We start from the raw sequence: 26790 nt of genomic DNA, 5'->3' as shown, positions 1-26790 counted from the left end.
AGCCTCGGCAGGCTAAGGTGGGACCGGCCTGATATTCCACCCTTTCCCTGCCCCAGGCAGAGAGGCCAGAAACAATCAAAACCCTACAGGCAACCCACAGAGGAGTAGGCTGAGACCCAGAACTGGCCCCAACCCAATAGTCCAGATAGACACTGGGAAAGGATGGCTTCAACCCCAAGACATGGCCTCTTTTCTGGAAACACACGCAGTCACACACAGCTGGGCCCTCCAGTGCCATCCCCTGTGCTAAGGCATAGCTGAGGCCTGTGTTGGAGGCGGGCTGAGGGCAGCCTCCCTCAGGGTTGGAGCTCTTTCCACTTGGCGCAGTCTCTCATCCATGGCCTGGAGTGTGGCCTCGTCCTGCAAGATATACACCGAGTCTTCTCTTGCCCCAACCAGTGGCTATCCAGGCCCAGCGGCCTTCTCCCAACTTTCTCTCACCTTCACAAAACAGAATCGGATGTAGTGGTCAAAGTCCTTCTGATGGGGCCGACTGAAGAATGTGGAGACAGGGATGCCCACCAAGCCCTGGGGATGAGGAAGACCATGTCTGTGTCAAGCCTTGAGAGCTAAGACATCAGCTCAGGGGACAGACAGTAAGGCTGGGTGTGTCCCCTCCATCTCCTGGGCTGGTCAGGAGAGATATCCCAGGGTTTCATACTGGGCTCTTCCCAGGGAACAGACGGAACAGACTCTGTGCCTGGCAGAGCTGGGAAGAACTTTGTTGGAACCTCAGAGGTTTGAGCAGGGTGAGCGGAGCAGATGGGCCAGATGCTCACTGCTTAAGAGGGAAGGCCAGGCTCAGAGAAGGGCAGGGCCTCCTGGGGCCAGCATGGCTTTTTGTGCAAGGGAGAAAAAGGCTCTGCAGGCAGCCTTGTATCAGGAGTCATGGGAAAGGTTTGGCTGGCGTCCCCTGACTACACTAAGCACAGGACCCGTACAACTACATCTGCTGGCCCTACCATGTTTTTCATCATCCACTTGACAAAGCGTCTGTCATAAGGCTCATCCTCAGCTCCAGGCAGGTCGGGCATCTTGCTCTCTGGGGCAACAAAAGAGGTTTGTGATGAGTCCTGGTCAACATTGCTACCTTCCCAAATCCTGAGTGACGTGGCCAGGCCCACTCACTGAAGTCTGAGATGTCTGCAATGAGGAAGTAGCTCCCCTGGGAGATCCAGGGCTTGAGGCCCACTGACTGCAGGCTATGGATCATGTGGTCTCGGGTCAGCTGCATGGCCTGTGGCAGCTGCAAAAAGTAGCTGCTGGGTTGTCCAAAGTGCTGTTGCTCCCGCTCAAAGCACTGGGCTACTGCAGCCTGGACAGGACAGACAGACAGATGGGTCAGCTATGACCTGTCTGGGGGCTTTCCTGGCCACCTTCCCAGACCATGGGGTTTCCTGCCCTTCTCACCTGGGCCTGGGTGGGGCAGTGGAAGATAGAATTCTGGTGCACTGTCCGCAGGTGCTTCATGATGTTATCTGGACCCATGGCCCAGCCCACCTAGACCGGAAAACAGCAGGGTCCTCAGGACCAGAGGAGCCCTTTCTCAGTCCTCCCGATGCTGCTGCCTGCCACGTGCTCACACTTACCTTCCAGCCAGTGGCACTGAAGCTTTTGCCTGCACTGCCGATGGTCAGGGTCCGATCCCACATGCCAGGGAGGCTGGCTACCCAGGGCCAAGAAGAGCCAATGCTGAAATGGGCAAGGTGGAGGGAAGGGCCTGTGGACAAGCAGTCTCTAACTGAGGATTGGTATCCACTAAGCTGTTGGTGCAGGACCCATTACATTTCCTTTGGGAAGCAGAGGCTACTGCCTTCCTCAGAGCTCAGGGAGGGGAAGTCCTGCCCATAGTCACACCAGTGCTCAGTTCCACACCCCCAGGGCCTGGTCCCCAGGCCTAGGTTGCTCCCAGCTTGGGCTCAAGCCCTACTCAGGTGTCCAGGGGATGCTGGGTCAGGCCCGGCTCACCGATGCTGACGTGCTGCTGCCCGTCATAGACCAGCCACTGGTAGACCTCATCAGAGATGCACACGACATCGTGCTGCTGGCACAGATTAGCCACCAGCTCCAGCTCCATCCTAGAGAATACCTGTGGGGGCCAAGGTCACAGGTGTGCAGCTGGGACTGTCCCCAAGTGCAGAGCCTGCTCAGAGCACAAGACCTTACCAGGTCTCAGGGCTTCTCTGAATCATCTCTTTGCAATATTGAGATACAACATTGGTCCATATTGCATCTACCTCTGCAATCCTGACCTTGTGGGAGTGGCTATGTCTGGATCCCACTGCACAGACAGATAAAGCCACTGTTTCAAAGCTACCAGGAAGTGCCAAGGCCCTCAGCCCATGCACCCAAGCCTTCACATCTCTGGGAGGATTGGTCCTCAGAGTTTCAGGTATTCAGCCTTCCCACTTCATGCAAGGAAACTGGGAGAGTCCACGCAAGACCAAGGAAAAGTGTGCTTGCAGAGGTCTCCTAATGGATTCTGGTACCTTTCCTAAAGGGGTTGTTGGGTGTGTTGAGACCAGGACCTTGGTGCAGGTGAACTTGCTGGCCAGTTCTGCAGGATCCAGTTCCCAATCATTGCTGGCTCCCAGTTTCCCCTTAGGAGCAGGGCTCTGCAGAAGGAGGTGGGAGGGGCAGCAGGATTTATTTTCCTGACTTCAACTCATCTCCTTTCGCATCTGTCCTGTCTCTGCTCTCAGCTCTGGACTCTACCTCCAGCCTCTAAGTTCAGAGGACTCCTTTCCCTTGTCCCTTGTCCCAGGATTTAGCCCAGCTCATACCTTAGGTCCGTCAGCTGACCCATACCTCCCAGGATCCTTTCCCAGTCTTTGCTTACCCATAACCACCCAGCATTCCTTACCGGCTTCAGAGTCACGAACACAGGGCAACCTCCAGCCATCATTGTCATGGGTTCATAACAGTCAAAAGCAGGTTCCATGATGATGACCTGGGTCAAGGATCAGGTTATCTGGGGTCAGCACTGTCCTGAGCCCCTCCCTCCCATTCAGGCATCACCTCTTACCTCATCTCCTTCATCCACCAGGGCCTGAAATGCTGTGAACAAGGCCCCATAGGCACCCACTGTCACCAGCACATTCGTGAGTGGGTCCATCTCCTGTCCCAGCAGCTTGCCAAAGAAACTTGCCAGGACGTTTGTCAGTGGTGGGTAACCCTGCCAGCCAGGACAGCATGGTCAGGCACCCAGGATCGCCCTAGCCTCCAGCTCAGCTGCACCCGGCACTTTCCAGCAAAGCCAGCTTTCCTGGGCTCAGTCTCCGCCAGCAGCCTGGGCCATGGAGTCACTCCCAGAGCTGGCATGTGGAGAAGCTGACATTGTGTCCGCCTCCTCCTCCAGCACAGCAGGGCAACAGGAACCCACACTTCCCTGAGTGCCTGGGGCACATTTGTGCCACCGCAGCCCTGGAGCCACAGATTATTGTTGGGGTGCAGTACAAAATAGAATGCCTGAGGAACTGTCTTGCCCAAGGTCATAGAGAATGAGGTGCGGGAATAGCAAGGTTTATTTTTTCCTTTCTAAACAACTTACGAAGAACAAAACATTTATTTGGCGGGGCAGGGTGGAGAACACCTTTAAGCCCTGCACTCAGGAGGCAGAGGCAGGCAGATCTCTGAGTTTGAGGCTAGCCTGGTCTACAGAGAGAGTTTCAGGAGAGTAAGGACTTCATAGAGAGACCCTACCTCAACGAAAAAATTATTTATCATGTGTGTGTGTGTGTGTGTGTGTGTGTGTGTGTGTGCAAGCATGCGCACACATAGGTACAATATTACACATACAGTGGTCAGAGGACAACATTTAAAAGTGGCTCTGTCTGCCTACCATGTGGGATCTAGGGACCGAATTCATGTCATTCTTGGTGGCAAGTGTCTGAGCTGTTTGGCTGGCCCCTACCTCTCCTGAACTGACACATGCTGACTGAACACTGAGAGGCTTGGCACCCACAGGACAGAGTTTGAGGAAATAGCCCTCACGGTGGTAAAGTCCTGGAGGTGGCAGCATGAGAGGGGTGGGCTCTCTGCATGAGCAGTCAGGAGCCACCGAGAGAGGGGAGAAGACAGGTCCAACAGCCAAGTGAGTAAATGAACGGCTAGAACTTAAGCGGTGCCCTAGAGTGCCAGACAGAAGACAGAGGCACAAATAACGCAATCGTGAGGGACAGAGATGCCTCCTCCTTCACGCACCCTCCCAAAACATGGAGTTAAGGATGCACCTCCTGGTGGAAGAATAAATAGAGTCAGGGAGCTGTTGAACTTAGTGGTGCATACTGGAAGAGGACTGTGTCCGAATCAAAAGGAAGTAGCCAGAGCAGAGCAGCCCGGAGACACTGAGGTGACAGGAAGGACTGACTGCTCATGCTTCCCCAGGCTGCCTGTCCCCACCTCTGCAAATTAGACACGGGGCTTAGGCATGACACACGAATGCTCCGCCATCAAAGATGACGGTGCCTTTTATCTTTTGGCTTAAGCAAAGCATCTTCTAGGTTTCTCTGAGATCAGCCTCTTGGTAGGATGTCAAGGAGTAAGCCTAAGTCATGGACAGTTTACCAAGACTTGTCTACCACATTTAAATGTATGCAGCCTTCATTATTTGTGGGGGGGTGTCTCAGTATGTGGCTCTGGCTGGCCTGGAACTGCCTATGTATACCGGGGTGACCTCAAACTCACAGAGATCCAATTGCCACTGCCTCTTGAATGCCAGGAATAAAGGCGCGTGCCACCACATTTGACTTTCAAGTCATTAATTTTACCTGCAAGTTTATCCTAAGGGATGGCGAGACGGCTCAGTGGCTAAGAGCACATCTTGCTCTTTCAGAGGACCTGGGTTCAATTCCCAGCACCCATATGAGGCACCTGCATAACCACTTGTAACTTCAGCTCCAGGGGGATCTGCCCCTCTGGTCTTCAGGGGCACCTGCACTCATGTGCACAGACCCACACACAAGCACACATGATTAGAAATAACAAAGAAATGTATGCTTTTAAAGATAAACTGGTGGTGTTTATAGCAGACATGGGAAGCGGCCCACTCATGTGGACAGGGTAATTAGGACATGGCTCATCTGGGTAACAGAGGAGAACCAGTCATTAAAAGGTGTGAGGGAAGTACGGAGAACAAACCTCCACCTGACACAACTACAAAGGAACTCCTACACCCACGGCTCAGGGAACATCACAGAGCAGTGGGTGGGAAGACTGTAGGAGCCAGGGACTAGGAGGTTGGCTGAGAGACCGTGTCTTCTGTACATGACAAAGAAGCCACACCCATGGAATTTCAACAATATCCTGGCCTAAACAAAAACTGCACCAGGATAAAACCAGTTGGGATGCCAACATGGAAGGATATGGCCCGGTCACCAGGCACCACCCAATCACTGACTTCTGAGAGAACCACTCGTTTCCAGTCGTGAGCCCCTGATAGGGTATCTAATCTCAAGTGGTCAGCCTAAATACTACACAGTAGGAATTTTAAATGGCGTCTGCATTTGGTATGTTCTTGTACATGTTGTAACTATGACAATTGAAGAAGAGCTGGTGAGTTTGAGAGGGAGTGCTGGGCACACAGGGAGGCAGAGGAAGGAGGGAATGGTGTCAACACCACACTGATGCATGAGATGCTAAAAGAGGAGAGAGGAGCTGCACACAGCTCATCGGCACAACCAGTGCTTGGCACCCCCAGGCCCTGGGCTGCGGGTTTTAAAGGATAAAAGGGCTGAGGCTTTGACTGGGAGGATACATTCCTCAAGGACGCCATCAACTTACATTATATTACATACATGATGAGTCCATTCAAGGCAAAGAATAGTAAGCATCATCACAAAGAATGTTGGGAAATTCCCTCCAGGTGATGCTGAGATTGCAAATTTAAGATTTAAATTTAAGCACTGTTCTAGCCAGCAGCGGTGACTCACGCCTCTAATCCGGCACTTGGGAGACAGAGGCGGGTGGATGTATGTGAATTAGAGGCCAGCCTGGTCTAGAGAGAGAGTACCAGGACAGCCAGGGTTACACACAGAAACCCTGTCTTCAAAACAAAACAAAACAAAAAGCACTGTTCTAGTCCAGTGTTGGCCACTGCCTATTGTGTGGTTCCTCACAGAGCTTCTGGGACTTAGTCTGTTGCAAACAGCAGGCTGTCTTTCCTGGGTTGTTTGAGGTACCACCTCCAGGAAGCTCCCTTCCCACTATCATGTGCCACCTCTTCCTTTCTCACAGCCCTGGTCAGATGCTTTGATCATGCAGGGTCCTGATGTGCATTCTGCCCTGGGACCTGAGGTACAGGACAGGGGACTCTCAGTAACTGAGGGATCCTAAACTGGGCTCTGTCCCATGAGCCTTGACACTTGGGCTACATCAGTGCCTGTTCCCCAGGACCTTCAGGAGAGGCAGGAAACTCACAAATGCCCTTGTGTACTGGTTGAGCATGAAGTTCCCACTGGTAGCCTGCTGAAAAGCTTTCGTTGCAAAGTCCGGAGGTGAGAAGTCAGGGAAGCCTTGACCCAAGTTCACGACGTCATACTCCTTGGTCAGTTTGCCAAACTCCACCCTGTCAACAAATAGAAAGTCAGCCCCCGGGGGGCCCCCTGTTTCCCCAGGGGTACCTGTTCTTGTTTGCAGGTAAGGATGGACAGACATGAGACAATTGGAAAGATAACACGCCTCTATCAACACATGTGTGGATCCTGTGTTTTAAGGTGGCCAGGTCCTGTGCCAATCATCTGGCTCAGCCTGGGAGACTTCAAACTTTGACCATGACTATGGTGTGAAACATTTATATCCAAAACTGTGGTTGGCAAGCGGGAGACTCTGGCTTGTCACGCTATAGTCTACAGCCTGTTCTCTCTTCCCCTAACTAGCTCTCCATTTGTCTTTTTTTTTTTTTTCTCCACTTGGCTGGAGGGCAAACCAGGCAAAGCTCCACCCACTGGCCAATCCTCGACCTTAGAGACGTCTGCTGAGTGGGGCATGGTGATGCATTACTGGGAGAACCCAAAGGATGTCCTAACCTGTTACATACCGGTCCCCAGCACAGTGTGAAACTCTGGGCTCACTTCACCACCCCGTGGCCTGTGTGACTGCCTGTGGTCTGGGCCAGTCTGAGGACAGAGGTGAGTGCAAGACAATGACAGGCTGTTGCTTTCTATCTTGGCAATGGCCTTCTCAATAAGCTTGTGAGGTCAGTGGAACACAGTCTCTGAGTCCTGTGCATTGCTCTGGGGAGTTGAGTGACCGCAGGAGGAGCTTTTGGGAATCAGGATGTGTGTGTGCCATCGAGTGCGTGTATGTAGTGTGCATGTGACGGTCAGAGGAGAACCCTGGATGTCACTCCTCCTCTGCCTCCTTCTATGTTTTGGTTTGAGCCAAGGTGTCTCGCTGCTCTGGAATTCCACTGAGTAGACTAGACTAATTGGCCACTAAACTTCTAGGGATCCGCCTGCCTCTGCTTTCCCAGTGCTGGGCTTACAGCGGAGCACCACCACAATTAGCTGACCCAAACTCAGGCTCTCACGCCTCAGAGGTCACCACTTTTTTGAATAGGCCATCTTTCCAGTCCCAAACAAACAGTCACAAGCATAGACCACAACATGTGTCTGGGCCGGGGTCTAAGCCCTGTTGTTGTGCAACATGGCAGGACCATGGACAGGACATATGAGCTTCAGCACTACCTGGTGTGTGATTCCCACAAATGGTGTCTGTGTGTGTGTGTGTGTGTGTGTGTGTGTGTGCGCGCGCGCGCACAAATGTGTGTATGTATGTGCATGCCTATGTGTATGTGTATGTGTGTGAGTGTGTGTGCTTGTGTGTGAGTATGTATGTGTTATTTGTGTATGTGTGTGAGTGTGTATGACTGAGTGTACGTGTGTGAGTGTGTGGTCTCTGTGTGTGTGCATGTGTGTGAGTGAGTGTGTGTGTCTGTTGTCTCTGTGTGTGAGTGTATGTGTGTAAGTATGTGTGTGTGAGTGTGTGGTCTCTGTGTGTGTGCATTGTGTGAGTGATTGTGTGTGTGTGCGTGTGTGTGTGTTGTCTGTGTGTGTGTGAGTGTGTATGACTGAGTGTGTGTGTGTTTGTGAGAGAGTGTGTATGAGTGTGTGTGTCAATCAGCTATATCACTATTTGATGTGTGGCCCCACAGATGGGAGGGCAGTGGGTCTGTCTTTTTCTGTGGCTTTGCAGGGCAAGACTTCCTTCCTCTTTCACTACAGCTGTGTGCATGACCAGCCACTTAAAAGATCTGTGGTCCAGTGCGACCCCAGAGGACAGCCAGAAGCAGCAGGATCCCCAGGCATGGCTCCCCAGTTTCTGACCACAGGACATCTGGGGAACTTTGTAAAACATAAATGCTGCCCATAGGGAAGTCTGAAAGAAAGGTGGTCCCCACTTTTTCTAAAACCAAAAATCAAAATCACTTTTCCCCCTTGAGATGGTGTCTCTCTTTGTAACCCAGGTTGGCCTAGAACTCACTATGAAGCCCAGGTTGGCACCAAACTCACCATCCTCCTGCCTCTGACTCTCGAGTGCTAGGGTTACACGCATTTGCCACTATATCTGTCCAATTGTTTATTTAAGTATTTTTCAATCTTTTAAGATATTTAATTTAATTCAGGTGTATCTACCTATGTGAAGCCAGAAGAGGATGTCAGATTCCCTAGAGCTGGAGTTGCAGGCAGTGGTGCGCCACCTAATGTGGGTTCTGGGAATTGCAATCCAGTTCCTTACAAGAGCAGTAAGCCCTGGTAACAGCTGAGCCATTTCTCTAGCCCTTGTTTGGTTTTGAAAAAAGAGTTTCACTGTGTAATTCTGGCTTATTTGGAACTCTCATTGTAGAGTTCAAACTCAGTGAGATTCATCTGCTTCTTAACTGCTGGGTATCGTCATGAGCTCCTATGTCTGACTACTTGGGTTGTTTGTTGTGCTGTGTTGTCCTGGAACTATGTAGCCGAGGCTGGCACGTGCCTCAGCCTCTAGACCATGGGGATTATGGGTAGGTGTCATCATACCCAGTATTGTCCCCCACCCCCTAAAGCAAGGTTCCTGGGTTGTTGCTCAGGGACCTGTGACTCCTCAGTTCAGCTGACTCCAGAGTCTGTCCTGTGACTGGGAGGGCTATGGATGGCAGTTCTTGGTTGTCAATGGACTACATCTAGAATTAACCAAAGTTCAGGTGGCTGGGCACGCCCGGGAGGATTTTTCCTCAGTTAAATCATTTGAGGGAAGACCCCCCTTTAGTCTGGATCTTTTGGGGTGGGAAGATGTTTAAAGGTGTTTAGTCTGGGCCACGCCTTCTGCTGGCCGCCTATAGGACACAGAAGAGGGAAGCTGCTTGCTCTCCCCGGCGAGTCCGTTCCTTCACTGGCTGTGGAGTCCGGCATAAGCTGAAGAGCAGCTGAGCCCCGAGCCTCCTGGACTGCACGGCTATGGATTCCTGGACTTTGTTGGTAGTCAGCCATTATTGGTTCGTTAAACCACAGCCTAATAAACCCCGTATCCGTTCTGACCCTCCAGAAAGCCCTGATGAGTACACGCATCCCTGAACGTTTCCAGGTATGCAGCTCTGTCTGCACCTGGCTGAATGTACAGAAGGAGAAGGAGATTTATGAACGCTTTCAGACACATTTCCACTGTATTCACTGTAACACTAACGACAACATGCACACTGTCCTTCCACATCCTAACTGTGTTAGTGCACTAACCTGGAGTCCTGGGTCCCCTCCCCAGGGCTGGGGAGGAAATACTGGCCTGTATCATACTTTCCTCTTCTATTCCATTGTCATGTATATGTCTGTGGTGTGAATTGTGTAAATGCATGTCTGGATGTGTGGGCACACAGGTGTGAATGTGTGTGTGTGTGTGTGTGTGTGTGTGTGTGTGTGTGCAGGTGGAGGACTAAGATTGATGTTAAGCATTGTTCTCCATTGATTTTCCACATTATAAATGAGACAGGGTCTCCCAGTCAAGCCCAGAGCTTGTCAATATGACTAGTCCTGTCTGCCAGCTAGTTTGCTCTGAGGACCCCTTGTCTCTGTCTTTCAAAGCTGGCATTGCAGACAGGGAGCCATGATTTACCTGGGTTCTGGGGATCTGAACCCTGGTCCCCATGCTTGCACAGCAAGCACCTAACCACTGAGCCATCTCCTCAGTCTCCATAGCAAACTTTCTTAGCTTAGCTTATCCTAAAGCACCTATGAACTAAAATGAAGGCTGCCCCTTAGTATTTGTGGAGAAATGGGTTTCAGACCGGCTGCATCCAGGATATCCAAATTGGCAGATATCCAATCTCTGGATTTGCATAGCATTTGCATAGATCCGAGCGCTCTTCCCACGTCCTTTTTTTCCCCCCCATGCTGGGCATAAATCCCAGAGCCTTGCCCATGTTAGGCAGGTCTGGTGGATCTGTCCCTGTCTTTCCACATAGTTCCTCCCTAGAATACTCAATGCCTGTCACTGAATGTGCCTTGTAATCAGCTCTTAGTGACTGAGGGCAAGAAGAACTGTCTTTGTGTTCAGTAAGGGCATACATTTTCCCTTTTGTGAGTGTACACATGTGTATGTGTGTACAGCATGTGTGTGTGTGTGTGTGTTTGGTGTCTGTAGCCATGAACATGCGTGTAGAACCCAGAGGAGGCGGGCTAGTGTCTCGACCTATGACCCTCCTATCCCTTCGATATAAATTCTCTCTCTAACCTGGAGGTAGGGCGCTGAGCAGCAAAGCAAGCCCCAGCAGCCCTCCTGTTTGTTTCTCACAGCACTAGAATTACAATGAGACATGGCTATGCCCCAGTTGTAACAATAGTATGTGCTAGAATGTGAACCTAGGTAGCTACTCTAGCAGATGCCACAGGTCCTCATACCCACTGAACCATCTCTCCAGCCCAGGGATGCTTTTTTTTAAAAAATGCTTTTGGTTTCCAACTGAATGAACCCAGATGTATGGAAGCCATAGGTACAAAGCTCAGTTATCGTCCCAGGGGAGCCATGGCTGCTGCGGATTTGGAGCCGTGCTAGCCCACAGGCCCTTCAGGAGAGAAAACAATCTCTAGTTTGTAGCAGTGTCTCCTGCCTAGCCAGGTGGGTGGCACTCAAGAGATCTGAGGGTAGCCACTGTCTTGCCTCTCCTGTGCTGTGACTGTCACACACGTTCTGGATACACTGAGTTACTACAATCAGAGATTGTCGGCCCATGGGAGAAGAGACACCCAGACACATCCCCAGCCCGTCAGCTCACCAGAGGTTTTGATCTATCCCGTCCAGCCTCCGAGCCTGCAGCCGTTTGGCCATGGTGAGCTGGGTACAGAGAAGGGAAGTCCAGTGTGAGAATCTTCCTGCTGTGGTGTTGTGAGAAGCCCTGGACAGCTACTTTTAAGGTCATAGCCCCACCCTCTGCTTTCCTGAAATGGGCGGAGACCCAGGCTCAGATGGCCCAGCTAGCTGGGACCTGTTCTCCCAGCTACCCTTGCTGACTCCTGGAAGGGCTCCAGCCTCTACCACCCACCTAAGGGAGGATCTGAGAGGGGAGCCCACCAGTCCTGACTCTGTGTGTCCTGAGGCAGAGCCCCGATGGCCAGGTTACAGATGACCCCTGAAGGGCTGGGAAGAGGAGTGTGAAGGAGAAGGATGCTACAATGGGCACTTGGACTGGCAAAGGTCTTCCTAGACTTGGACACACACTTCGAATGATCTGCCTAGGCTCCTTGTACAGATGAGGACACAGGGACACAGTGGACACAAGGGTGATGGATTCAAGGTCACACAGCAGGACTCAGGACTGCTGCTTCCAGGCCAACTTCGACCTCTGGTAAGAGGGTTGCTTACCCAGACCCAGGAGGGAGCAAAGCTAGGTCACTCCCATGCTTGGAAGTCAATGGAAAACCATGATAGTGGGTCAAGATCTGCTAAGTTCCCATGGTACCCACAAGGCATGGGAGGACAAGAGGCACACAGAGGCTCAGAGAAGCTAGTGCAGACCCTGTCACAGCCCTGGTGCCAACAGTCTTGGCACCAGGCCCCGCCCTGGAGAAGCCTCGGGCCATGTGTGGTGTGTATGGCTTCTCAGCAGTCTGAGACTCCAGGGGATGAGAATAGTTGGAGTGTGGCCCACAGCATCTTTGCCAGCTCTGTGCCCTGCCCTTCCGCTGACTCCCGGATGATGTCATGGCCAGTACTCACAGTGTAGACTACTGAGCTCAGAACAGGGTGGTCCTGAGACTTCCTCATTACAACCATAATGTCAGGGTTAATTTTCCTTGATATATGGGTTAGCAGATATTTTACCTTTTCTTCCTTATTTATTATTTTTCAATGTATTTATTTTTTTTTATGCACTGATGTGAGGTTGACAGATCCCCTAGAACTGGAGTTACAGACAGCTTGAGCTGCCAAGTAGGCCCTGGGAATTGAACCTGGGTCATCTGGAAGAACAGCCAATGCTCTTAACCACTGAGCTTTCTCTACGGCTCCAATTTTTTTAATTTTTGAGACAAGTTCTCTCTATGTATCCCTGGATTGCCTGGAACTCACTATGTAAACAGGACTAGCCTTTCATAGAGATCCTCCTGCTTCTTCCAAAAATATTTGAAAATATTTTTCAAATTTTATAAAATAAAATTTCTTTGATTTTTTTCAGTGTTTCTTTTTTATTTTTTTTTAAAAATTTTAATTTATTTTATGTATGTGACTACACTGTACTGTCACTGTCTTCAGACACACAGAAGAGGGCATCAGATACCATTTCAGATGGTTGTGAGCCACCATGTGGTTGCTGGGATTGAACTCAGGACCTCTGGAAGAACATCCAGTGCTCTTAATCGCTGAGCCATGTCTTCAGTCCAATTTTTTTTCTTTTTAAGACAGGATTCTTTCTCTTTAGCATAGGCTGACTCAAACTTGTGGGAATCCTCCTGCTTCAGTCTTCCACGTCTTGAGACTTAAGGTATGAGCCATCAAGCTTGGATAAGTATTTTACTTCTGTGATTGCTACTGTGTTTTGAGACAGGGTGTCCCTTTGTAGTTCTGGATGAACTTTGCACTGAGGTTCAGGATGGCCTCGAACTCACAGCAGTGTTCTAGCCTCAGCCAAGCCTGTCATTCCAAGCGCTGGAGTTCCAGATGTGAACCACTGTCCATCTAAGTGCTTGATTTTTTTTTTTTTCTGGATCTTTTTTTCGGAGCTGGGGACCGAACCCAGGGCCTTGTGCTTCCTAGGCAAGTGCTCTACCACTGAGCTAAATCCCCAACCCCAAGTGCTTGATTTTTATGATGAAAAAACGTAGGAAACAATTGCAGGGTAAAAGAATGGTCAGTGACACAATAGACTGATATCAGTGGAACAGGCTGCAAAAACAGGATTGCTAATTGTTTCGTGTTTTTGTTTATTTTATTTATTTTGTTATTTGGAAGCAGGGTTTCTCTGTGTACTGCTGGCTGTCCTGGAACTTGAACTGTAGACCAGGCTGGCCTCGAACTCACAGAGGTTCTCTTGCCTCTGACTCAAAAGTGCTGGGATTAAAGGTGTGCACCACCAACACAAGCATTTTTTTTTTTAAATATCTAGGTCTGGAGCTCAGTGGGCAGAGGGCTTGCTTCCTGGGAGCCCTATCCCCAGCACTGCATAACCAGGCATGATGGCACAGACCTGTAATCCCAGCTTTTTGGAGGCGGAAACAGGAGGCTCAGAGGGTCATGTACACTGTGAGTTTGAGGCCAGGCAGTGCTACGTGACACCATGCATTTAATAAATGAACAGAAATCCCCTAATACGTATATATCTATGCACACATACTCTGCTTGTGCCTAGGAGGGGTGACACTTGTAGGAAGGGAGTCACCCAGGGCCTCCCAGAGCCTCTTCCTATCTCTCTCTCTGCTTTCTGGATTTTGTGTGGATCTGTTTAGTAATGTGTGCTGACTTCACATTATTGATTGGTTGGGTTTTAGGTTTTTATGTAAGTTGAAGCTTATCTATTTTCAGGGCGTTTGCACATTACAGCATGTGTGTGTGGAGGTCAGAGGACATCTTGCAGGAGTTGATCCTTAGCTCCCATTACGTGAGTCCCAGGCATGGAACTCGCATCACCAAGACTAGTAGCAGGTCCCTTCAGCTGAGGAGCCTTCTCTCCAGCCCCATTGCTGTATCTCTGGCTCTTTTTCCGGTGTTTGATGGATTCTAACAAGTGCTTGTCACACTGCCTCTTTTCTCAGTTTGCCCCTGTCTCCAACCTATGCTTCATGGGTCCCCCAGGTCACAGCAGCAGAGCCTCTCCCTGTGGACACCCTGTAAAGCCAGGTGCACCAGGTGGCTATTCACCTGGGGATGGGAGGGGGGCAGAGGAGAGAATATGGATGAGATGGATGAGGCCTGACAGTGGAATGTGGGAGGGACAGAGGGATGGCATAGGGGAGATTAGGTTGGGGTGGGAGGGTGCAGGGTGGGGGGGACACACACTTACAGATGAACAGAAATGAGTGGAGTTGAATGGCCTTGAGGAAGAGACTTAATGTTCTTCCACAAATTTGGGAAACTCCAGGGTGGCCTTTGTGAATGGCAATCAGTACATGGATGAATCAGGGTACAGTACTGTTCTAAGCTGTGTATAACACAGTGGCCGACTATGATGCATTATTAATATCCACTATGTACTATGTGCTGGGCGGGGCACTGTACAACCATGGGCAGCAGCAGCCGACATACAAGCATCCATGCAGAGCTAAGTCCCAAATGAGAGAAGCAGAGCAAGGGAGGGGACAAGACAGCTGCAGTCTGGAAAGGTCTGGGAGAGCCAGCTCATGCACAGCTTTAAAAGCAGGACCAAGCCAGGCCCCAGGACCCCTCACCCCCAGGGCTGTGAACATGGTAGAGTGCCATGCAGGACACTTACAGACTGGTGCAAGCACCGGGTGAGTGAGGCTCCAGCCTTCCTTCCCCAGAGTGGCCACATCAGGTGCACCGAGAGGGCTGCTGCACTCCTGAACATGCCTCTGAGGTAGGTCCACAGGCACTGCAGGCTTCCCCTCCAGAGGACAGAAGGGCAGACAGCCTAGGCCAGAAAATGGCTCCAAGCCAGGGCCTGAGTCCCACACACAGTTCTAATAACAACAACAACAGAATCGCTGTGCACTGAGCTGCTGCCAGGCACTTTATTGCCTGACTCTTCCCCTCAGTCACCTTAGTCACATGCAATGACATTTAGAGTTCTAATCACCTCCAAAGGCAAAATGACCTAGGTGAAGATCACTGACAGATGCTAGCAACACAGGGAGCATGAACCCAGACTCCTGCTCCAATTCTGAAATCACACATGGACACGCACTTGCACACGTGCACTCACACACCCAGCATTCCTGCTAGCAGGACAACAAACCTAGCCTGGGTCCCATCTTTGGATTGCCACATGGGACTGAGGAACCTGGTAAATGACAGCAGAGCTCCAGCTCACAAACTCACACTGACAGAAACCACATAAGGAAAATGTAAAGAAAAGAAAAAGTCTGTCGGGCAGATATGTAGTGGTGCAAGTCTATAACCCCAGCCCTGGGTAGGCAGAGGCAAGAGGATCACCACCAAGTTCTAGTCCAGCCTGAGCTATAGAATAGGATCTGCCTTAAAAAACAAACAAAACAAGCAAAACAAACAAGACAAAGCAAAACCAAGAAGCCTGCAGTGCACCATAAACCTACAGACAACTCTGAGAAGGTCGGATGCGTCACATCACCCAATTTCAAAACCTGATACAGGACAAAGGTGAGGGGACCAAAAAATAAAATAATAATAATAGTAATAATAAACCCAAAGGGAACAGTATCAACTAACCGGACCCCCCAGAGTTCCCAGAGACTAAACCACCAACCAGAGTATACATGGAGGGATCCATGGACACAGACACATATGTAGCAGAGGATGGCCTTCTCTGACATCAGTGGGTGGGGAGGCCCTTGGTCCTGTGGAGGCTTGATGCCCCAGGGTAGGGGGATGCTAGAGTGCTGAGGCTGGAGTGGGTGAGTGGTTGGTGAGGCACCTTCATGGAGGCAAAGGGGAGGGGGAAGGGGAGAATGGGATGGGGAGTTTTAGGAACGGTAAATGGGAAGGGGGAATATTTGAAATGTAAACGAATAAAATGATTATGATGATGATGATGATGACGGTGATGATGATAAAAGGACAGACCTGCAGACTATGAATGTATTGGAACCAACAATTCTCAAATCAACTGCCATGCTCACAGATGATTGCTCCTACAAAGGCCAGGATAATTAAAGGAAAACACAGTCTTCAACACATACTGTTGGATCAACTGGACATTAACACTGGCCTGAAATGACACCCAAGTTCTCCCTCAGGCAAAAGGTGTTTACTCAGCCTGCTATTGAAACAACACCAGGAGACAGGGCGTGGGAGCACCTGGCCTATGTTCTAAGCACTGGGATAAAAGGCTTTTACTCTACATACGATTGATAGCTGCATAACACCGAGTTTACTAAGTGTCATTGAATTGTATACTTAAAGATGGTTGGGACTGGAAAGGTGGCTCTGAGGCTAAGAACACTTGCTGCTCTTCCAGAGAAACCAAGTTTGATTCCCAGCACCCATGTCAGGTAGTCAGCAACTGTTTAATTATTAAAAAAAAAAATCTCACAAACCAAATACTCACTTCCTGTCCCCCCTGTGCACCCTCCTGCTGAGCAGTCACCTCAGTGTTGGTTGGTGCTGGGTTCTTCACATGAGAGCCATTGTGGAATGTGTGGCCCCGTGTGAGCATGTACAGCATGGCGACAGTCACCCATAGTGCAGCATGTGGGGACATCTCACTGCACGACTGTACTCTGCTTTATCCACACATTGGTGAATTGGGGATTATTTTCTACACATCTTTAAAAAGATGTATTTATTTTTATTTTGCGTGTTTGTCTGCACTCAGTGTGTGTGTGTAGGACAGAGTAAGGCATAGTAAATCCCAGTACTGCTATTACAGGGGGACGTGAGCCATCCTGTGGGTGCTAGGAACTGAACCTAGCAAGTACTGTTAACCACTGAGCCATCTTCCAGCCCCCACTCTACATTTTAACTATCATGGATGACGCTGCTGTAGGGCAGTGATGCAGCTCAGTGGTGGGGCTCAGGCTTCTGCCACATGAACTTGAATGTTCAGTCCCCAGCACCGCATAGAAATAGTAACAAAAAATAATGAAATAATGAACCCATTGGCTGAAGAACTTTATTGCTCTCATGTCTGTCAACATCCTGTGTTACAGTAAAAACAAAACAAAACAAAAACAAAAACAAAAAAGCAAAAGGTGGAGTGACCGGTTCCCACGGGTACCCTGGCATTTACCCCGGTGGTTGCTCTCTTGCTAGTTCAGGCTCCGGCAGGCCATAGCAGAAAAAACTTGGACATCAGATTTGATTTCTTTAGAATAAATGTACAAATGGAATCACTAGGTCACAGGCAAGTCTGTATCTGGAAGCCACAAAAGTGAAATATTCAGCTGGTGTGTCATACATGCCTGTGATCTCAACATTCATTGATCACAAATTTGCCGACAGCCTGGGCTATAATACTAAGACCCTGATCCAAAGTGGGGCGGGCATATGCGTATGTGGCAGAAAAGAGACAGAGAGGCGGGAAGGAAGACAGAAGGAAGGAAGGAAAAACAAAGAAAGAAGAGAGAGAGAGAGAGAGAGAGAGAGAGAGAGAGAGAGAGAGAGAGTCATTATAAAATATTTATCACAACTTATCACAGCCCTATACATGTTTGGAGAAGAGTGTCGGGTCTCGGGCTGGAGAGATGGCTCAGCGGTTAAGAGCACTGACTGCTCTTCCAGAGGTCCTGAGTTCAATTCCCAGCAACCACATGGTGGCTCACAACCATCTGTAGTGGGATCCGATGCCCTCTTCTGGTGTGTCTGAAGACAGCTACAGTGTACTTATATATAATAAATGAATAAATCTTTAAAAAAAAAAAAAAGAAGAGAGTGTCGGGTCTCAGCATAGAAGAACAGATTACTGGGGAGAAGCTGATACTCACACAGAGTGACCAGGGCACTGGCAGGACATGAGCCAGGAAACAAAAACACCAGCATCAGGCAGGGACACCGCAATTCTAATAACACATTGTCCTCTGCGTAGCCAAGGCTGATTTTGCAGTTAGTGTGTAGGCCAATCTGGCCTCTTGTCTCTGCACCCCGAATACAGGGATCCCAGACCTGCACAGGGATCCCAGACCTGCACTCTACCCACCTGTACTTGGCAGGATCTCATTATGTAGCCCACGTGGACTTCAAAGTTGCAATCGGGGATGGAGGGATGGCTCCGTGGTTGTGAGTATTGTCCACGTTTGAGGAGGACAGGGGTTCGATTCCCAGCCCTAGACTGGGAGCTCAGGACTGTCTGTACTCTAGTTACACCCTCTTTTGGCCTTGTGTTTCAGGCCTGCAGTACACAGGCCTGGGTGCAAAGTACCCATGCACATAACAAACACATTTTCAATCTTCCTGCTCCAGCTTCCCGAGGGTTATTGGTGTCCACCATGCTTAGCTCAGAGTTTTGCTACTTTAGTTCATACGTGTAGTCGTGTGAGATTATTGTGTTCATTCTTTCATTAATTTATTCTCTGATATATTACATCCTGACCACATTTTCCTCTCTTCCCAGTCCCAGAAAAAGGGCAGGCCTCCCAGAGATATCAACCAAACACGGCATATCAAGTTGAAATAAGACCTGCGCCTCCCCTCATATTAAGGCTAGTCCAGGCAACCTAGGAGGACAGGGGTCCCAAAAGCAGGCAAACGTGGTCAGAAATAGCCCCCCTCTCCCTGCTGCATGTTAGCCCCACAAAAACACCAAGCTACACAACTATAAAATATAGGTAGAAAGACTAGGTTAGACCAATACAGGCTCCCTGGTTGTCATATCAGTCTCAGTGATCCCCTCCAAAATAAATGATTCCTAATGATATTCTGCTCTCCTCATAAATAGGAGGCTGAAGTAATCACCATCAGAGAAGCTCGCTCCATCCAGCAACTGGTGGAAGCAGATGCAGGGATCCAGGTCCCTTGCTCAACTGTGCTCTCCCGTGTCTCTGCTGCTAACTCTCCTCTGCTCCTCCATTTTGGAAACGCTACATGGAACCCCTGGTTTTATCACTCGTTGACAGCAAGCTTTGCTGCCTGATCCTGAACAAACACAGTGACTAATCCGCCCCGACGGGAAGCAGGGGCCTGACATGACTAGTCGCCACTCCCATGCAACCTGTCATCCTGCAACCTGTCCTTCCTTGAAATCCGTGTCTGTTGGGGAAGAACTGACTTCAAAGTTCATGTTGTGTAACTGTCAGTGATTAACTTTACACCGTCACTGACATTTGAACTGTGTTCTTGAGAGCAGGATTACTTAACTAGATCTGGACAGCTGCAATTATCCTTATGGGAATGGTGCGGCGAGGCCTGCTTATTATAGCGAATGGTTATGATTATGCCGAGGAGTGTTTGGAGAGGCTCTATTATAAACCCTGGCTTCTCTGGGTTGGATTTGGGGACTTACAGACTTGCACACAGTTTTGATTTGTAAGTGTGTGTTCGGTGTGTGCGTATGTGTGTACAGGAGCAGTGTGTGGCTGTGTGGGGGGAGAGGCTAACCTAAGGTGTCACTCCTCAGCAGCCCCCCAGGTGGCCTCCCCCTCCCTGGGAAGCACTACAGGTGTGCCAGGTTTATTCTTGTTTTTTTTTTTTTTTTCCTTTTCTTTTTTTCGGAGCTGGGGACCGAACCCAGGACCTTGCGCTTGCTAGGCAAGCACTCTACCACTGAGCTAAATCCCCAACCCCAAGGTTTATTCTTACACCGGTACTGGGAATCGAACCCAGGCCCTCATGCTTACACAGCAAGCCTTTTACCTGAGCCATCTTCTGACATGGTTGCTGGTAAAGTGTTGTCTGGCATCAGTGGATCTGGGCTCTATTTTTAGCAAGGCTTTGAACTCCACAGAGACTTGAAGTAAATGAATGATGGTCTGAGGTTGGATTGGGGTAGGATAGTGGGTTATGAATGAGAAGTGATACCTCACAGGCCTGAGGGACTGTTGGTCACAATTCTATTGTGCTGACAGTGGCATAAGCCTGAATACTTAACTCAAAATCATGAAGAATTTGATGGGATGTAAAATCCACAGGGTGTGGGGTGAAAGGGTGGAGGTGGAGTGGGCTGGGGAGGTCAGAGGTTAGGACTACATGCTGCTCCTCCAGAGGACCTAGGTGTGGTTTCTCGCACCCACTTCAGACGCCTCACAAACACTTGGAAGTCTAGCCCCAGGGCGTCTGATGCCCTCACCTCACCTCTTAGCATAAATCTACACACTCGAACACACACACACACACACACACACACACACACACACACACATTTTACCTATGTTCATAAACCGTTGACTCTTTTCAACTAACCACAAGAATATCGGAACCCTCTATTTATTATTTGGAGCCTGAGCAGGAATAGTAGGAACAGCCTTAAGCATTTTAATTCGAGTTGAATTAGGACAACCAGGTGCACTCCTAGGCGATGATCAGATCTATAACGTTATCATCACAGCCCATACACTCACACACACACACACACACACACACACACACACACACACTCACACACACACACACACACACACACACACACACACCCACACACACACACACACACACACACACACACACACACACACACACACACACACACACACCACACACACACACACACACACACCACACACACACACACACACACACACACACACACACACACACACACCACACACACACACACACACACACACACACACTCACACACACACACACACACACACACACACCACACCACACACACACACACACACCACACACACACACACACACACACACACACACACACACACACGGGGGGTGGCATTATTACAAATTTTGAAGTGAGCTGGGTGGTGGTGGTGCACACCTTTAGTCTTAGCACTTGGTAGGCAGAGGCAGGTGGAGTTCTGAGCGTGAGGCCAGCCTAGTGAGTTTCAGGACAGCCAGGGCTACAAAGTGAGACTGTCTCTAAAAAATAAAAAAACAAAACAAAAAAAAACAAACCCCAAATTAAATAAGGGTCTGGAGAGATGTCTCCGTAATTGAGAGCACTGGCTGCTTTTCCAGAGGACTCAAGTTCAGTTCCCGGCAGCCACATGGAGGCTCACAGCCATCTGTAACTGGCATCTGTGGATGTGGTACAGACGTTGCGCTGGCTAACTTGACATTAGCTTGGTACAAGATACAGTCACTGGAGAGAGGGAGCTTCATTTGAGGCAATGCCTCAATTCGATTAAGCTATAGGCAGGTGTCTAGGCAGCTTTCTTTCTTCTCTTTCTTTCTTTTTCTTTCTTTTTTTTGGGGGGGAGGAGGGTTCAAGACAGGGTTTCCTCTGTGTAGCCCTGGCTATCCTGGAATTTGCTCTGTAGACCAGGCTGGACTCTAACTCACCGAGAACCCCTTGCCTCTGCCTCCCAAATGCTGGAATTGAAGACATGAAAAACCCGCCCTCCCCATCCCCACCCTCAGAAGTGGGATTTTTTTTTTCCTTTTTTCCTTTTTTTCCCCCTTGTGTTTCCTTAATTACTAATTGATGTGGGAGGGCCCAGCCCATTGTGGGTAGTACCACCCCTGGACTGGTGGTCCTGGATTGTATAAGAAAGCAGGCTGAGCAAGCCACGGGGAACAAGCCAGTGAGCAGCACCCTCCATGGCCTCTGCATCAGCTCCTGCCTCCAGGTTCCTGCTTTGCTCCTGCCCTGATTTCCTTCAATGATAAACAGTGATGCGGAAGTGTGAGTCCAACAAACCCCTCTCCTCCCCAGCTTGTTTTTTGGCCATGGTGTTTCATTGCAGCAACAGAAACCCTGACTAAGACAGGCATACATGCAGGGAAAACACTCGTAAATAAGCTAAAGAGAAGTAGACAGACAGATGGATGGACGGATGGATGGACAGAATAGAGCCAAGCACCTGTGTTGGTGGTGGTGTACATCTTTAATCCCAGCACCTGAGAGCAGAGCATACAGACCTCTGCGAGCTCTAAGTCAGCCTGGTCTACACAGCAAGTCTCAGGCTGGTCAGAGCCACACAGGAGTACACTGTGTACAAACAACCTACCAGAGAATCTCTGCCATGGGGCGGCACGGGTAGGTGCCTGGGTAAAATAGGGAGACATCACCACGGCAGGGATCGGAGGGCCACCTCCCTGAAGCTAGACAGATAATGGCCACCGGCCTCAATTTATGAAAGCAAGCGTATGAATGACCCTCGGCCACCTGGCGTGACTTGGCACCGATGCCAACTGTGCCCTGGCTGCTGACCCCATTGTACATACTTGTCCAGTAGGCTGTGTTGACTCTAGACAAGTGCAGAGCCACCCCAGGCTGGCCTCAGGAGTTGGCTGGGTTCTGAGTCCGCAGCTTCCACGTTCCCTTTTCTTTAGGGTGAACAGAGAATAAAATCTCTTGACAAGCCAAAACAGCAAAACAAAACAAAACAAAACTCTACCTTCCACCAGACTGCGGTGGTGCACACCTTTGATCCCAGTCCTTCAGAGGTAGAGACAGGTGGATCTCTGACTTTGAGGTCAGCCTGATCTACAAACAAGTTCCAGGAGAGCCAGGGCTACACAGAGAAACCTGGTGCGGAAAAGTCAAAAAATAAATATTAAAGTCATGGCGGGGCTGGAGACAGCTCGGTGGTCACTCTACCACAGGGCTCAGGTTTGATGTACGGCAGCAACGTGGTGGCTCACAAGCACCTGTGACTCGAGCCCTAGGGATTAGCACCGTCTTCTGGTCTACAAAATTACTGCACACACATGATGAACAGACGTGCAAACAGACAAAATAACCACACACCTTTTTAAAGAAAACGCACCAGGTACTGTGATTCATGCTTTTAATCCCAGGACTCAGCAGGCAGAGGCAGGGAGATCTCTGTGAGTTTGAGATCAGTCTGATCTACACACTGAGTTTTGGGCCAGCTGAGACCCTGTCTCAAAAAATAAAGTAAAATAAATTTAATTTAAAAATAACCGGGAAACAAAAACAAAACACCCCAAAACCCAAAAGCATTGCCCTTGCCCCAGTATTTGCTTCCCTACTTAACTGGTGTGCTGTCTGGTGAGCAGTAGGACTCGGTTCCACAGTAGGACTACAGCTGCTGGAAGGTTATTTCCCTTATGTTACCCAGAGCATAAAAAACGAAGCCCACTGAGCCCAGAATGCCTGAGCTAGGCTTCTGCTCACCTTTTTGTAAATCCCAACTCTTCCTCAGATGTCTGCCTGAGAAGGCTGACGCTCCATCCTCTACAGCTTCCCAGACCACAGAGGCTGGGCTCTGCGAACTTCATATCTGTTATAACTGCACGCTGCAGTGCAGACAGGGTGACCACGATGCTCCCTTACCTAAGTCAATCAGGGCCACTGGGACCTGGGGTTTGTAGCTTCTCCACTACGCGTTCAAGGCAAAGTCTTTTGTTCCCGGCAGAGCGCTCTGGTCACTTGAAGAATGTTTGCATTTTCCCTGTTCAGCTCAGACTGCCAGGAGATGGCCGCTCACTAGTACAGCATTAACCATGCTGCCCACTGAACTGGGGCAGGAGAGGCTTGGTTAAGACCTGTCCCCCGTTCCATGACAAGGAGAAAAGACTGAATCTTGCTCTGTGGCACTAGCTATGGGACACAGGTAGTCAGGGCTCAGTTTATTCATCTGTAAAGTACTAGAGAAAGTACAGCAGGTACAAGAGCGTGGACTTGATCCCTGGCATCACACACACCAAGCGAACCTATAGTCTACCCCGGGTCATGCCTGCCATGGTACTTGTATGTATGCAGTGACTAGCAGTTAACAAGAGACCAATTACTGCTGAAACCTACAAGTTTTCCACAAAAAAACTATTTTGCAGGACTATCGAGAGGGCTCATGGATTAAAAGGACCTAGATTTGATTGCCAGCACCCAAACCCGGGGGCTCACAACTGCCCGTAACTTCAGCCTTCAGGGAGATTTGATACCTCTAGCCTCTGCAGGCATCTGTACTCATGCACGCGCACGCGCGCGCACACACACACACACACACACTTAAAAGTAAAAGTAAAATCCCTTTTTAAAAATCTATTTCATGACACAAGACCTCCCCGCAAGTCTCTTGTTCAACAATGAATTCAGTCCTTCTTTTTAATCGGTAAAAAGAGGTTCCATACTATAAATATCCCCTGACAGCTAAGCCAGACAGGATGGAGACCGGGGGCCCCTAACTTGGAATGGGCTGAGAACAAATTGGCTCCTGCAGCTCTGACTGAAGGTTCCCAGCCCACAGGGATCGGTGTCAACCTCAGGTGTGACAAATAGCAGGCAGTTTGTTCCTTGTTCCCTCCATAAGATGCTGAACCAAAACTGAACTCTCACTCCCTGGGCAGACATAACAGAAAGTAGGGTTCCCAGAAGGCACCTTGGAGAACAGCCCACTAACCTTTTAGACAGAGAAAATGAGGGTTGGAGCAGGGAAATGACTTACCCAGAAGTAGAGACTCACAAAAGTAAAGATAGTCCCTGTCCTTCCCTGAGCTTTTTTCAGTTCAAGCCGCCACCCTACACCCCTCACCACCCATAAGGGGGTAGATACTCTTCAGGAGCCGGGAGTCCATGGGGCCCACTATCTGCTGGGACCGGCCTTTTCCAGCTAAGCCAAAGCGATTTGGCCTCTTGGCCACAGAGGCAGGGTCAGGCCCTTAATAAAGAGCTCAGTGTCACTGTTCCTTGGCAATTTGAGAACTCAGCTGGTAAAACAAAACAAAACCAAACCAAACCAAACAAAACAAACCAGGAAGACAAAGCCTCTAGTCCTGACAGGTGACACCTTTATTTTTGTCACCAGGAGGGCTGCTGGCGGGTGTGTGTGTGTGTGTGTGTGTGTGTGTGTGTGTGTGTGTTTGTGGCGGTGACGGGACACAGACTGCAAGGTCTGTGCAGGTGGGCAAGGTAAAGAACACATCGTTGCTATTAAGTCTCCTGTGGGCTTCTGTCGTCTCCCTACATCCCCTGTCCCCTGTCCCCTGTCCCCTGCCCCTACTCTGGCTGGATTAGAATCAGGAGTCAGGCCTTGAGGTTACTGAGGTAAAGTGGAGACGGAGGAGTAGGTGGAATGGAGGCTCAGCTATGAAGAACGGTGTCATAGAAACTAGACTGGAGTTCTCTGACCAGCACATGCTTTAACAATGTGCACCTTGAACTAGACACTTAGGACTCTCAGGGAAGGCTGGGATGGACTTCTATACTCTTCTCTGTCACAGTCTTGGAGAATTCCCCCTCTGACTCCGCCCAGTCTTGTTCCTTGTTCTATGCAAAGGTTTTCAACCCAGGAAGTGACTGCCGAGCTGTCCGCTGCTCTCACAGAAACATAGGGTGGAAACAGTACATGTCCTGTTCGCTGTGAGACCCTTACTCCCCTCCTCCACCACCTAGTTAGACTACACAGTGGATCCAAAAATTAGTTCTAAGGCTCCCAGGGAGCAGAGGGAGAGACCTGGTGTCCTCAAAGCCTCCTGCGGGTATGAGGGGAGTGAGGACCTGTGGGAATCCTTTCTCAAACTCCGTGCCACACCCATCGGTAAATAGAGCCAATGTGGGGCCATTCAGTGTCTGCCGTTGTGGTCACATGTGTTCAAGGGTGACGGTCCAGTCCCAGGCACTGTCACTGTTCTCTTTCCTTCATCCTCTCCTTCAGCTAGTCCTCTTGCCAGCCCCATTTTTCCTACAGTTCATGCGGCATGCCTGTGTTACACCTGGTAGAACATGGGTTTTGCACATCTGACTAAAGCAGGCTAAAACCCCCTGTGCTCAGCTTTCCGGCTTCTTCCGTGCTGGTTGTGATCCACCAACTAAGTCCCCTAACTGCCCCCAGCCTGGTGCCTCCTTCATTAAAGAGAAGCAACAAGACCTCTAGGAGGAGACCTGAACTCACTTAGGAATTGACTCAGCAGATGATTTCATCCTTTTCTTTCGAAGAATAAACTCGTGCACTCGATAGTGTGTCCAGAACTTCTGTTCCCTTGTGCCAGTCAACCAGTTAACAATGTATACACATTAGCAGAAAGTTGGCGCACACACCATTGTCCGAAGCTCTAGACAGTGGAAGTAGGGCCAAAAGCTATTCTTTCTGTCCGGTCAATTTTTTTTTTAAACCTAAGTTATCTTGAAAGTTGTCCCACATTAGTACTTGAATCCAATTGCCCTGCAGCCCGGGAACCGACAGAACCCAGAAGGACCCGCAGAGACTATTGGCGCTGGCTCTGCAGACAATTCTCCGTTAGCACAGTCTACCTCGGGAGAGTGGACGTGGGTGTAGAGAGCTAGCCTAACTGGCCCCGTGGCTGAGTGCAGAGCAGCCAAGACCCTCTAAGTTTTTCTCAGGAGACAGATCCTTCTTTCAGAGAAGCTACACATCACATACAAACAGCACATGCATCAAAAAGCTATAGCGCTCGGAAACCAGCCAGGTCCAACACACGGTCTAGAGGAAAGAAACATCGCACAGCAACCAGGAACTAACCTGCTTCAGCTAACAATTGCGCTGCTCCGTCCAATAGCCGGCGACCCCAAACGTAGTCCCAAGGTTGCAGAAGTCTGTTTCTTTAAAGAGGCCAAGCCCTAGATGGGCTACTTCCGCCCAGAAGCAACTTGGCTCAAGAGCACTGTCAGTGCAAAGCTGCGAGTTCCCTTTAAAGACG

The 26790-nt window shown here is 49.7% G+C and overlaps 1 protein-coding gene across 1 annotated transcript; it reads right to left on the bottom strand.

Annotated features, from left to right (window-relative positions):
• Positions 1 to 296: 296 nt before the first annotated feature.
• Kyat1 (kynurenine aminotransferase 1) lies at positions 297 to 26790 on the bottom strand. Its single transcript, XM_032902883.1, is given in 15 exon segments — positions 297 to 320; positions 322 to 360; positions 442 to 528; positions 963 to 1042; positions 1129 to 1315; positions 1411 to 1500; positions 1590 to 1666; positions 1969 to 2089; positions 2490 to 2615; positions 2864 to 2950; positions 3026 to 3175; positions 6418 to 6565; positions 11243 to 11301; positions 14891 to 15098; positions 26613 to 26790. Coding segments are annotated over 14 exon segments (1371 nt in total). The 5' UTR covers positions 14987 to 15098; positions 26613 to 26790.

Source organism: Rattus rattus, chromosome 5, assembly GCF_011064425.1.
Source record: "Rattus rattus isolate New Zealand chromosome 5, Rrattus_CSIRO_v1, whole genome shotgun sequence".
NCBI lineage: Eukaryota > Metazoa > Chordata > Mammalia > Rodentia > Muridae > Rattus > Rattus rattus.
The sequence above is the reverse complement of the archived record's forward strand: the minus strand, read 5'-3'. Positions and strand labels throughout refer to the sequence as shown.